Raw genomic sequence first — 13527 nt, forward strand, 5'->3', positions numbered from 1 at the left:
TTACACTTTTCTAGGTCACCAGTATGATATTGATTTATTTCATAAATCTGGTGGATTTTTGATGAACAGCAGGTAAAACCGCAACAAGAGACAGCAGCGTTTACAGGACAGCTAACTAATATTATGCCTTTCTGTCATTACCAACAATAGACTTGAAAATGGTCAAATTCATAATGTAACAAAACTCAATGTGATAAGCATGTGAAGGTGACTGAGATGATCTCAGTTATATTTTAACACTGAACCAAAGCTCACTCTTTCTAACAGCCCACAATGAAATCCTTCACTGGGTTGATTTACATATTTCAAACGGTTTTCTAAAACTGCAAAGGAATGTGCAAGGAATGGCTAATGATACTCACCAGTGACAATAACGCTGAATATCTTGATGATACTGATTCTGTTGCTGCTGTTGATCTGTAGTTTATAAAGCCCAGAGTCTGTGATTGTGGTGTTTCTGACGGTCAGAGATCCAGACTGACTAACCTCCAGTCTGTCTCTGAATCTTCCATCAGGATCTTCACACTGACCATCTGTACAGGTTTTATTGGGATCTCCTGTGATTTCAGCGATGAGAGTGTCATTAAAATACCATTTCATAAAATAATTCAGGTTTTTAACTTCACCAGGACCTAAAGTAACAGATTCTCCCTCCTTCACTGACTTTCTCTTCATTTGATCTTGCTCAGGAGCATCTGAAACACAAGCCAACAGCTGCTGGAAGATCTTTTTGAGGAGAACACAGTATATGAGTGAACTGTGGAATCCTCTTTACTTTGTCTAAAAACCAAAATGTATCCTAAATTTAGCTAATAAGCATTTTTTTATCAAATCCTCTGCACTTTGGATTCCTGATGAACTAAGAAAAATAAACTGAGTAACAGATGCATTTAAACAGACAATAATATAACTTTCATCTTCATCAGAAGACTAAATTATCCCATTAATAAATAATCAATGGAAAAGCAATGTTTTGAATCATACTGAAATAAAGATATATTTAAATATACAAATTCCACTTCAACAGTAAATGTGCGTTTGACAAAATTACCTGTATATGAACTAATATACAGATAAAGAGAAAACCACAATGTCACGGCAACATTTTAATGTACATGACTTGTTTTTACACATAATGACTTACCATATACAGCAAGAATGGAGATCTTTTCACTGATGCTGTTGCTGCTGATGATACGTAGACGATAAAGTCCAGAGTCTGTGGTTCTGATGTCTCTGATGGTCAGAGATCCAGTCTGATGATCCAGCTTCAGTCTCTCTCTGAATCTCTCAGTACCTTCTTCACACTGAACATCTGTACAGATAAAACTGAGATCTCCAGTGATTTGAGCTATACGAGCATCATTAAAATACCATCTAATCTTTTCTTGTTGATTTGTTTTAACATCAGTGTGTAGAGTGACTGAATCTCCCTCCATCACAAATGCTGACTCTTCTTCTGTATTAATACTGAAAAAACCTGAAGAAGAAATGAACAGTTATTATAAGCCGATCAAAATGACAGGAACATGCTGTGAAAAATGCCAAATGCTTCACCTTGAAAGTAGATGCGAGTTGACCCCCCAAAGACATTTTTAGTTTAATAAAAGGAATAGATAAAAGGAATTCACATGTTCACGAGAGTACACAATGCATGCATGTGGTGCTGCTGACACAGCCTTGTTTGCAAGCAGAGGAATGCACACATATGCATCTTGGTACTTTGGTGAACGTGTGTTGCAGATTACACTTTTCTAGGTCACCAGTATGATATTGATTTATTTCATAAATCTGGTGGATTTTTGATGAACAGCAGGTAAAACCGCAACAAGAGACAGCAGCGTTTACAGGACAGCTAACTAATATTATGCCTTTCTGTCATTACCAACAATAGACTTGAAAATGGTCAAATTCATAATGTAACAAAACTCAATGTGATAAGCATGTGAAGGTGACTGAGATGATCTCAGTTATATTTTAACACTGAACCAAAGCTCACTCTTTCTAACAGCCCACAATGAAATCCTTCACTGGGTTGATTTACATATTTCAAACGGTTTTCTAAAACTGCAAAGGAATGTGCAAGGAATGGCTAATGATACTCACCAGTGACAATAACGCTGAATATCTTGATGATACTGATTCTGTTGCTGCTGTTGATCTGTAGTTTATAAAGCCCAGAGTCTGTGATTGTGGTGTTTCTGACGGTCAGAGATCCAGACTGACTAACCTCCAGTCTGTCTCTGAATCTTCCATCAGGATCTTCACACTGACCATCTGTACAGGTTTTATTGGGATCTCCTGTGATTTCAGCGATGAGAGTGTCATTAAAATACCATTTCATAAAATAATTCAGGTTTTTAACTTCACCAGGACCTAAAGTAACAGATTCTCCCTCCTTCACTGACTTTCTCTTCATTTGATCTTGCTCAGGAGCATCTGAAACACAAACCAACAGCTGCTGGAAGATCTTTTTGAGGAGAACACAGTATATGAGTGAACTGTGGAATCCTCTTTACTTTGTCTAAAAACCAAAATGTATCCTAAATTTTGCTAATAAGCATTTTTTTATCAAATCCTCTGCACTTTGGATTCCTGATGAACTAAGAAAAATTAACAGATGCACAGATGCATTTAAACAGACAATAATATAACTTTCATCTTCATCAGAAGACTAAATTATCCCATTAATAAAGGAAAAGCAAAAAAGCAATGTTTTGAATCATACTGAAATAAAGATATATTTAAATATACAAATTCCACTTCAACAGTAAATGTGCGTTTGACAAAATTACCTGTATATGAACTAATATACAGATAAAGAGAAAACCACAATGTCACGGCAACATTTTAATGTACATGACTTGTTTTTACACATAATGACTTACCATATACAGCAAGAATGGAGATCTTTTCACTGATGCTGTTGCTGCTGATGATACGTAGACGATAAAGTCCAGAGTCTGTGGTTCTGATGTCTCTGATGGTCAGAGATCCAGTCTGATGATCCAGCTTCAGTCTGTCTCTGAATCTCTCAGTACCTTCTTCACACTGAACATCTGTACAGATAAAACTGAGATCTCCAGTGATTTGAGCTATACGAGCATCATTAAAATACCATCTAATCTTTTCTTGTTGATTTGTTTTAACATCAGTGTGTAGAGTGACTGAATCTCCCTCCATCACAAATGCTGACTCTTCTTCTGTATTAATACTGAAAAAACCTGAAGAAGAAATGAACAGTTATTATAAGCCGATCAAAATGACAGGAACATGCTGTGAAAAATGCCAAATGCTTCACCTTGAAAGTAGATGCGAGTTGACCCCCCAAAGACATTTTTAGTTTAATAAAAGGAATAGATAAAAGGAATTCACATGTTCACGAGAGTACACAATGCATGCATGTGGTGCTGCTGACACAGCCTTGTTTGCAAGCAGAGGAATGCACACATATGCATCTTGGTACTTTGGTGAACGTGTGTTGCAGACTGACATGGAAGAGTATAAATTGTTTAATAAAGTCATTACTCGTAGCTTCATAACATTATGGTTTAATCACTGATGTCACATGGACTATTTTAACGATGTCCTTACTAACTTTCTGGGCCTTGGTAGTTGTGTTGCTGTCTATGCAGGGACAGAAAGCTCTCTGATTCATCAAAAATATCTTAATTTGTGTTCCGAAGATGAATGAAGGTCTTACGGGTTTGGATCGACATGAGGGCGAGTAATTAAATTTTCATTTTTGGGGGAACTATCCCTTTAATTTAGACCAAAATACAAATGCAGCTCTTTATGAACCAAAACTAACTGCTAAGACTAAAAACAAATCAACTTTAAATCTTACTGAACTAAATTAAAGCAATAAGTCTGTTAGGCCATGGCTTACAGTGATTTTAAAACAGCCAAGTGCGTCGCTAAGCACAACGCAGAGCCGAGTGCCTCAAACTTCACAGGGCTAATTGCTTTCATAAAATAATTACTTCATATACCTGGCAAGATGTCATAAAACAAGAATATTATAATTTCATAATTTAAATAATTTACATTTTGTACAGCAATATAGTTCAGGGATGTTTAGAAGAGAGGCTACCAAGCAACACAGATGCGCAGCAGCATAAACGTAATGACTCACCATGCACAGTAACAATGAAGATCTTTACACTGTCTCCGCTGTTTCTTATCGTCTTTAGTTTATAAACTCCAGAGTCGGTGGTTCTGGTGTCTTTGATGGTCAGAGATCCAGTCTGATGATCCAGCTTCAATCTGTTTCTAAATCTCTTATCAGAATCTTTACACTGAACATCTGTACAACGATAACCGAGATCTCCACTGATTTCAGCAATGAGAATGTCATTAAAATACCATCTCAACTTTTTTTGTTTGTTCGTTTCAACACCAGAGGGTAAAGTCACCGATTCTCCCTCCATCACAGACTGTGACACTCCATAATATGTACAAACACCAGGCACACCTGAAAAATAAATTAACAGTTATTATTAGTTAAACAAAATTACACAACAGCAAAGTGCTGTGAAAATGTTCTTCTACAGATAGTAGGTAAAGAAATATGTCTGGATTCATAATGTAACACATGCTAACAAACAGCAGAAGAACATTGATTCACACATTTACTCATTAGACAAGAGTCTCACGGATTGCCTTCACTAAATGAACAACACGCAACACACATCATGATTCATAACACAGTTCTGCTCATATGTTTACATACCCTTTGCAAAATATGCAAAATTTTAATAATTTAATAAAGTAAAGGCATCTTTTTTATATTATTTATAGCACTGCCCTGACTAATCGACCTCACATAATAAATGTTCACATATTGATCACAAGACAAGATTGAACACAAATGAAAAAGTTCACATACGCTTGATTCTTAATACTGCATGTCATTATCTGGATGGATGTTCTTTGTTTTGTGCTAGTTGTTCATGAGTCCCTGAGCATTTAAAATGCTCACTGTTCTTCATAAAAGTCCTCTGAAAAAGTGACGCTCTAACATTAGCACGCTCTATTCTATTTCTGTTCTATCTGCTTCTAATTATTCTTATTTACTCAAAAATATATATTTTAAAGGGGTCATCGGATGCAAAATTCACTTTTACATGTTGTTTGAAATGTGTCTTGGCAGTGTGTGTACACAACAGACAATGATAAAAATCATAGTTTTTTTTGTTTTTTTTCCCAATCCCGATAAATGATAACCCCTTTCTCAAATCAAGCCATTCACAGATTCTTGGCTGTGTGACGTCACACGTACCCAAAATTTTAATAGAAAAGTGACAAGAAAAAGAAAGTTCAAAATTACAAACTGACAAAAGTGTAAACAGAAAGAGAATTTAACAGAATGAGGACTGGGCAAGGACTAAACGAGAGGGTGTGTGGCAAGGGAAAATGAGGAGGCAGGACAAGAGGAGCACATGACCAAAACAAACAAAGGGAAAAGGTGTGTGGTCCATTCTTCATACATGGATTATGCAGATTTTATTGTTGATGATTTGACATAATCCAGGATTGTTAGGTTCTTCAATGCTCATCCTGGAGTTGATGTCATAGTAACGGGTCCATTAGCTTAAACCTGCTCGGGAGCATCTTATTTCATGTAAACAGGATTAGATTGTATCGTTTAAAATGAAAGTGATACTGAAAGTCTGTCCCAGCCACTGCTGCTTTCTTACAAAAGTACCTTATTAACCCAGGAAAACATTTTTTTATAAAGAAATAATAATTTTGCTTGCTGGGCTGTTTTCTTGATTTTAATTATACAATGTCATTACGTTGCTGTCTTGCCGCCAGCCAATCACTGCATTGCTGATCATGGTTTTGAGTATCGGTATACGTGCCTTTTCCAATGAACATGTCAACACGGAGTAATCTCAGACAACTTAATCCAGATATTTCAATTTAATCCACTAACTTGTTTGAAGAACAAAATTAGCCAGTGATCAGTTACACTGAAAATTAATTCTGGCTACTGGTTATCAGGATTAAAACTGAACGCACAGGCACTCCACGGCAAGATTTGAGGAACACTGTTGTATACTTTTAAAAGTAACTTTCCCCAACACTGCTTTTTGCTATTATTGAAATCGATTTTTGGACACTGTATTATTATTATTATTACAATGCATATGATTGTGCATGTATGTAGCCTGTAGTATTTGCATAGCACATTCTTTGGTTTCATCGTTACGGCTATGGAAGAGAGAGTTGAACAATTGAAATGTCTTACCAGCCACGAAGAATGCACACAATGTGATCGAAATACAGGCCGTCATTTTCAACACTTTTCCACGACAAAATGAACGCAGTTTCTATGGAAATAAGTGTTTTGTCCCTATGCTGTTGTCCCTCAAAAAACATAAACAATGAAAGTGAAAGTAATATTTCCAAGACAAGTAGGCTAACTAAAGCTTAGACATATGTCAAAAATAACATTTCACATTCAACTCGAAGCATCATTCGTCTTTTCCCTTTGTTGTTAAAATTGTGTGGCGAGTATTGCCGAGGATTTCTGACCGAAAGAAAAACAAAACAAAACAATTTCCTCTGTCAGAATTACCGTAATCATCATTATAAACGCGCACACAGTTTTGCCGCCACTGGCCGGAGTTCAGGACTCTCTGTCACAGTTTTAAGGTATCTAATGGTCATTTTAAAAGTACCTGTTTCAAGATGCAGCGGTTTGTTTCGTTCATTTACGTTACTTCATGGTTTGCCCTTGTGAATGTGTCCTGTCTGGAAAACCCATTAACAGCAAGTCATGTCTGGTACCTAAAAAACAGTATTTCTGGTACCCAAAACTATTAACAGTCTTCTATCAACCAAGAATCTGACTGAGTTGAAAGGGAAAAAAAGTTGAAAGCCAGAGAAGAGAAGAAGCAGGAGGCAAAGTGATGATAAAAAAAAATGAGCAGAGTTTACAGAATAAACTTGTATGTTTCAGGGCTCACAAATATTGTTATACCAGATTGCTTCACATCCCATAAAGCCTTGAAACTACAATATTCTCTCTTTAACACAAACGTTCCATGAAACTCCACAACCATAAGACTAAACAAGAGCAAGGAAAAAGGTATTAGAAAAATATAAAAATATAAAAAAACGACACAATTAAATAATAAATGAAATAAGCCAAATGATAAATCACATAAAAATTGCTTGTATGAAAAAAAGAAATGTATGGTTGCTCTCACTGAAATACACAGGTTGTAACTGAAATAGATCATCAACACTTTAATGCGAACCACATGAATATTGCTAATCCATCTGACCAACTCAATGTAAAGAACCAACTCTAATGAGGGATTTATTCAGGAACTGGCCATTGCTGGTAAGCACCAGGAGCTGGGACTCAAACCATAGTCTAGACCGCACACAAGACTACCTTTAATGATACAAATATCTTTCAAGTTATTTCTTAAAAAAGGCAAAATATATATTTGCTTTAAGGCAAATGGTATTTATTTAATTGTGCTTTAAGGCACTTTTTTTCTTCATAAAAAGTATATATATACTGTGTGTGTGTATGTATATATTAAGGCTACAGGTGAAGAAAATAATAATGTTAATGACCACATCACCATGCTTAAACTTAATCTAACTGAGTATGCACAGAGATCGGAAGAATTTTTGCAGTCATAGAGATTTTAGGAGGGATTTGGATGTTTTCATTTTATTCAAATTTTAAAAAAAACGTCCCAACATTTCTGGAATTCGGGTTGTATTTGGGTATTTTGACTCAGACCCCAGAAAAGACCATATTTGTTTTGTTATAAAATGTATTAATACAACATTTTTAAAATCATGAGGGTTAGACTCTATTTTACCATGAAATATAGTTCATCCACAATTCACACAATATGTAAAAACGTTTAGTCAACCCAGTCATATATTTACACATAGTTACATTTCAAAAGGAAGTTAAATGATACAAATAAAGGATATTTCACCCATCAAGAACAGTTAAAGTCTTAAAGTTTCAGAAGCACTATAACACTATATCATATACAAACGTGGTGTGTGAACTAGGAGGGTCAAACTCTGTTAGGGGAGGATACACAGAGCTGTTTTTAGCAGACAGTCTTTTTAAATCAGACACTGAACTTGTAAAAAATGTTTCGCTCACTTGGGTTGTTTTGTTTGTGCTGGTGGCGCCAAATTGGTAAGTACCAAAAGCATTTTTATGGCTTTGTTTCATTTTTCAGGTTAATTATTATCATTGCGAGATCTACTTACTTTGAATTCAGGTCTCCGTTCTGAATGCTAAATCGAAATTTCCAGGCATGGAAATGTCATGAAAATAAAATCTGGAAAAGTCTTGGAAAATAATGGATATTACTATAATAAATGTATATAGGCTACTTTTGTAATTAACTTTTGTTAATTTGGATACAAATCCACCACAGCTACATTTTTCAATCAATCAACCAATCAATCAATCAATCTTCAGTAACAATGACCAAAATGTGTGAACACAAATAGTGAGATTCAGTGAGCGTGTTTTATCTAATGATAAAAAAAAATGAAGCTGAAATTTTCAGCATGTATTTTTAAAAATAAATCATGCAATTTTACAGATTGATTTTGGACTAGCAGATAACCTTCAAACAAATGAAAGATTAAATGTTTGGTTGACACATATCTGTCTGTTCATATATTTCATCTTTCATTTGCTTCGGTGCGTCTGCTGCTGTTCTGGATGTCTCTCGGTTCATAGTAAAAAAAATACAAACTAAATGATTTTAGGTTTTATAAACCATCAAGAGTCTTTATCTGTGCAAAAACCTGTTCATGTTGTAGGTGTGTTTGCTGAGTCAGTGTCAGTGATGGAGGGAGATTCTGTCACTCTGAACACTAATATTACTGAAATACATCAAAATGAAGACATAGTGTGGAAATTTGGAGCTGAAAAGGCTCTCATAGCTATAATCAAGAGAGAGAAACAAATCGTTAATGGGACATTCAGAGACAGACTGAAGCTGGATCATCAGACTGGATCTCTGATCATCACAAACATCACAACTCAACATGCTGGACTCTATGAAGTAAAGATTATTGGAGCAAGACGGTCAACAAAAACATACAGTGTTTCTGTCTATGGTGAGCAGAAAAATCACTCGTCCTGTCATTATTTTTGACAGCATTTTTCTGTTCAAATGTGTTCATTATTTGAGTTGAACACATGTTTAAACCATCATTTTTACAAGGCTGTAGGGTTTATGATGTGTTAATAAAATCCTTAACCATATAAAATATGAACACCCATTGTTCATGTCTTATGGCCTTAGTATTGAAACACTGGGAACTTTAATGTTTATGAATCAGCCATATTCACACTTCTAGTGCCTCACTTTAACCTGTAATTTTTTTTTTTCTGGAGGAACGGGTGAAAATATTAACATTAACAGTTTATTTACCCATTAAAATGTAATATACTTGTATAAAATTATCATTTTATAGTTTGAGATGACAGAAACACTCACTGACCGTCAACATACAATGCTGAAAATAAGATCACTGTATAGATTTAACCACATTTTAGTTTATTATCTCATGTTTTCAGCTCGTCTGCCTGTTCCTGTCATCAGCAGAGACTCTTCACAATGTTCTTCATCATCTTCATCATCATCATATTGTTCATTGGTGTGTTCAGTGGTGAATGTGGGTCATGTGACTCTCTCCTGGTACAAAGGAAACAGTTTATTGTCCAGCATCAGTGTGTCTGATCTCAGCATCAGTCTCTCTCTACCTCTGGAGGTGGAATATCAGGATAACAACACTTACAGCTGTGTGCTCAACAATCCCATCAGCAACCAGACCACACATCTGGACATCAGACAACTCTGTCACACATGTTCAGGTACAACAGCGCTGCTTTTATGTTCACATTCACTTACATTAATATCTCTCTTCATCATCAAAACACTGCTTCAGGTCTTCCAGAAGGCTCAGGCTCTCTGATAGTGTTGATTTCTGCTGCTGGATCTCTGTTGATTGTAGCTGCAGTCGGGATGTGCTGCATTTGCTGGAAACACAGAAAAACTGATCAAAAAGGCAAGTATTACCTACTCCTTTTAACAAGTATTAAAACAAATAATAGTATACTTTAAAAATAATTTCTACTTAAATTAATTAATGTTTAGCATTTATCTCCTTTTTATAGAAAGAACAAAATAATATGTGTACATACTGGGTTCGACAATTATAATAATACTGGTCAGCGCTTTAAAATTCATATCACTCACACGAAAAACAAATAATATTTTTTTAGCATAATGTGTTGGGGTCTTTTTATGTGTATGTGTGGAAACTATTTAAATGTGATATTAAATTTGGTAACGCAGTTTTTAAAAAGTGCAGTGTTAAACCTACTTAAGTTTATGTATTAACTTTGACAGCCCTAGTAAAATATGTTGTAAAAAAATAAGACTGAGATTGTTGTTTTAATCTGATGTTGTTCAAACAGTTCAGACTTGTGAAGACACGATCACTTTTGCTGTTATGTTACATTATCCAACATCCTATGAAAGAAATGCACATAAATCGGTAAGATAATTCATTTCTAATTTATGTTGTGCATCTCTGTATGATTTCATCTGTGAGACAGATTTAGATGTGCGCATTTGTGTTTTCTTCTGTATGCTGGCCTATCACACACAATTACACACGTCAGATATGTATAGAAGCCATAAGATCTTCATTCAGTATGAGAAACACTGACTCATATCCAATAATACTCATGAAATTCATTGTAAACTGTAGTAATTTAAGAAAGTAACAGATTAACGGTTTCATTTAAAGAATTAGATATTTCCAAAGCTAAATATGAGCCACTGATGAAGTATTTCCTGTCAACTGATTACATTAACATATTACATTTATACAGCTCTATATGAAATATGTTCATATCTAATAATATCAGATAACATCATTAAGGTGAATGAGTGCCTTCAGAATGAGAGTCCAAACAGCTGAAAAGCATCATAATAATCCATAAGTAGTCCACACCACTCCAGTCCATCAAATAACATCATGTTTGGAAGAAACCAATCCATCAAGCCATTAAGTGGCATTAACACAAGTCCATAATCCATAATAACAGTTCTTCCAATGAAAATGTCCTCACATCAAAATACACCAACATATTTATTAAGATTGCACAAAGAGGTTCTGACTCGTGTGAAATTCTTTGTGTGAACTGAAGTCAGGAAGTCAAAGGCAGTGTGAAAACTAAAGAAATGGGTCACAGGTCTGTTTTGACACCGCGTCCACAACTGTCAACGCTGTTGTTATTTATGCATTTACAAATTTGTCAATTTCATTATTCTTATCAATATGTGATTTTTACTTTTGAATAATTACAATTTTGCCACTGTGACGTTATTACTTGATGCCTAATGTAACATATGGACCCTGAATTAAAAACACTGACAACCCAGTCTCAACCTGCTTCAAGTTAGCTTATCTTATGTGTTTTGTGTTTTGTATAGAAACTTGAAGAGGATGTTCATGTGGTGTATGCTCCTGTCACTGTATGAGAAGGTGATCTTAAACCTTTTCTAGTATCCTCGTCTTCACCAGGAATCTCCTGCGACAACTGCAGATTCTAAGTCTATGGTTGAGTTTTAGGATTGGTGAGAATCACCACATATACCTGTATGTTGGCTCCAAAAAAAAAAAAAGCAGATGATATGAGGTGAAAACTTTTTAACAGTGTGATATTCAGAGATAGATTAATGAAATGGTCCTTAAAAAATCTTGAAAAAAGTTGCTTTGTAACAAAGACTTTACCAGTTATCTACATTCAGGATCATACATCCCACTTTAGCATTGTTGTTTGACCCTTTAAGCCTCAAAACAAATTCAAAGCATAATATGTTTATCTATAAAACTCATTAATTTACCTCTGTACAGACATGTGGTTTGATCCGTTGGGTGGAGAAACATCTTCTGCATCAGGCTATTACTGGATGTTTGTGGTTGATGTCAGTTTATGCGTGTCTGAGGTGTAAATAGTGTGTGGTTTATTTTTATTTTTTTACATTCCTGCTCATATGAAAATCATTGTTTGACTTCTGCGCTACACAAAACAGCTTCACTGCTGGCCTTTGTCAAAAGCATTTTTAAATAATAATAATAAAAATAAAAAAAAGTTATCAAAGACTGTGCTCTGTTCTCAGAAGAATGAGCTTGGCTCAAATTTTGGGGGCGGCGTGGCTTTGGGGGCTCAAGCCCCAGCCCTTTTTCAAAATTATTCAAAAGTGCCACTCTCAGACAAATAGCAATGATATTGTGGTCAATAAAACAAAATGAATTATAATTAACATGACAATGTGTACAAAACAGTAATTAATCGCTCAAAAGTCGGAAAATTCCTGTTTATTTTTACATATCTGTCAATCTGAGGCGTTGCTATGGGTTGCGTACGTTTTGCTTGACTGACTGATATTACACTGTCTGTTCGGAAACCTTCTTTCAGAGAATGCCTATGGGTCGCCGGAAGGAAAAACAAACTTAACAATATTTTACACTTTTTTTCATCAATAATCACAGCTAGTGTGTCGATTTAATTATTTTAGAATACTATAATTCATCATTGCCCGTTTGCCATGTATAATACACCAACCAATCATGATCTGGCACAAGAAGTTCAAATTTCATTGGACAATAATGTGCAGTGGAGCGGTCATTTTCCGTTCTTATTCATAAATCAATTGAAAATTACATGGACAGATGAGCTCACATTTGTGGAGCGATCTGGATCTGCGGATTGTCTCATTTTATAAATCAAATTACATCGCTGAGAAAATGGATGCTAAATGACTACAAAACCGTGCAGCGCCAAAAGTCGCAATAATAGTAATCAGTATTCAATTCACTTTTATTTATGTATGGTACACCGTTTACTATTTCATGAAACTATCATAGTTAATGAAGCCCAAGTGCCACATACAGGCCTATTATGTGAAGTGTAGGCTGGCGAAATGGTGATGTGAAAGGACTTTTACATTCTATTCTTCTATTATATTACCATTTTTGATAATTATGCAGCATAGACTTGGACAAGGAGACTAAAGACTGCAGCCTCTAGCGTCAGTCGCTAGTGCGTCTCTTGAGATCAGGGGAGTGAAGTTTACCTGCACAGCACCTACTCGCTGGCCTCCGTTACACTCACCCCCCTAAACCTCACTCCCATCCGGGTCACGGCACCAGTTGTAGCGGTGTGTTTTCTGCGTTGTGTCGAAACGAAAGACAGACTGTGAAAATTCTTTCCATCAGGTCATCATTTATTCTGGATAACACAAACAAATATATATATGAGGACTCGTGCAGCATATAAACCAGCGTGCGGCAGCAATGCACGACGCGCTGTGACATCTCGTGCAGACTGGGGCAATATACTTTCACAAAAACCCATTTTAAGAACATAACAATAAAAAACATGTACCTGGATAACACAAACAAATATATATGAGGACTCGTGCAGCATATAAACCAGCGTGC

General features: G+C 35.5%; 3 protein-coding genes across 3 annotated transcripts in view; all 3 read right to left on the reverse strand.

Annotated features, from left to right (window-relative positions):
* LOC107582254 (uncharacterized) overlaps positions 1 to 2392 on the reverse strand; it is a 7741-nt gene extending 5349 nt beyond the window's left edge. The window contains exon 1 of the mRNA XM_016268028.1: positions 2387 to 2392. The gene's annotated coding sequence lies outside the window, so the exon portion shown is untranslated. The remainder of the gene's footprint in view (positions 1 to 2386) is intronic.
* On the reverse strand, positions 305 to 1593 carry LOC107582283 (uncharacterized). Its single transcript, XM_016268050.1, has 3 exons — positions 1581 to 1593; positions 1145 to 1480; positions 305 to 695 (listed from the first exon to the last, which is right to left on the reverse strand). The coding sequence occupies exons 1-3, from the start codon at positions 1591 to 1593 to the stop codon at positions 349 to 351; spliced, it is 696 nt and encodes a 231-aa protein (XP_016123536.1). The 3' UTR covers positions 305 to 348.
* LOC107582255 (uncharacterized) lies at positions 2049 to 6556 on the reverse strand. The gene is made up of 4 exons (XM_016268029.1): positions 6254 to 6556; positions 4136 to 4474; positions 2889 to 3224; positions 2049 to 2439 (listed from the first exon to the last, which is right to left on the reverse strand). The coding sequence occupies exons 1-4, from the start codon at positions 6297 to 6299 to the stop codon at positions 2093 to 2095; spliced, it is 1068 nt and encodes a 355-aa protein (XP_016123515.1). The 5' UTR covers positions 6300 to 6556; the 3' UTR covers positions 2049 to 2092.
* Positions 6557 to 13527: the final 6971 nt, after the last annotated feature.

The sequence above is a fragment of the Sinocyclocheilus grahami genome, unplaced genomic scaffold, assembly GCF_001515645.1.
Source record: "Sinocyclocheilus grahami isolate Dianchi unplaced genomic scaffold, SAMN03320097.WGS_v1.1 scaffold42.1, whole genome shotgun sequence".
Taxonomy (NCBI): domain Eukaryota; kingdom Metazoa; phylum Chordata; class Actinopteri; order Cypriniformes; family Cyprinidae; genus Sinocyclocheilus; species Sinocyclocheilus grahami.

Coding starts and splice junctions, on each gene's coding strand:
- LOC107582283 (XM_016268050.1), bottom strand. Junction 696..1,144: donor CTCCATTCTTGCTGTATATG/GTAAGTCATTAT, acceptor CTTGTGTTTCAG/ATGCTCCTGAGCAAGATCAA.
- LOC107582255 (XM_016268029.1), bottom strand. CDS start 6,299: ATGACGGCCTGTATTTCGATCACATTGTGTGCATTCTTCGTGGCTG. Junction 4,475..6,253: donor GTGTGCATTCTTCGTGGCTG/GTAAGACATTTC, acceptor TTTATTTTTCAG/GTGTGCCTGGTGTTTGTACA. Junction 3,225..4,135: donor CTTCATTGTTACTGTGCATG/GTGAGTCATTAC, acceptor TTTCTTCTTCAG/GTTTTTTCAGTATTAATACA.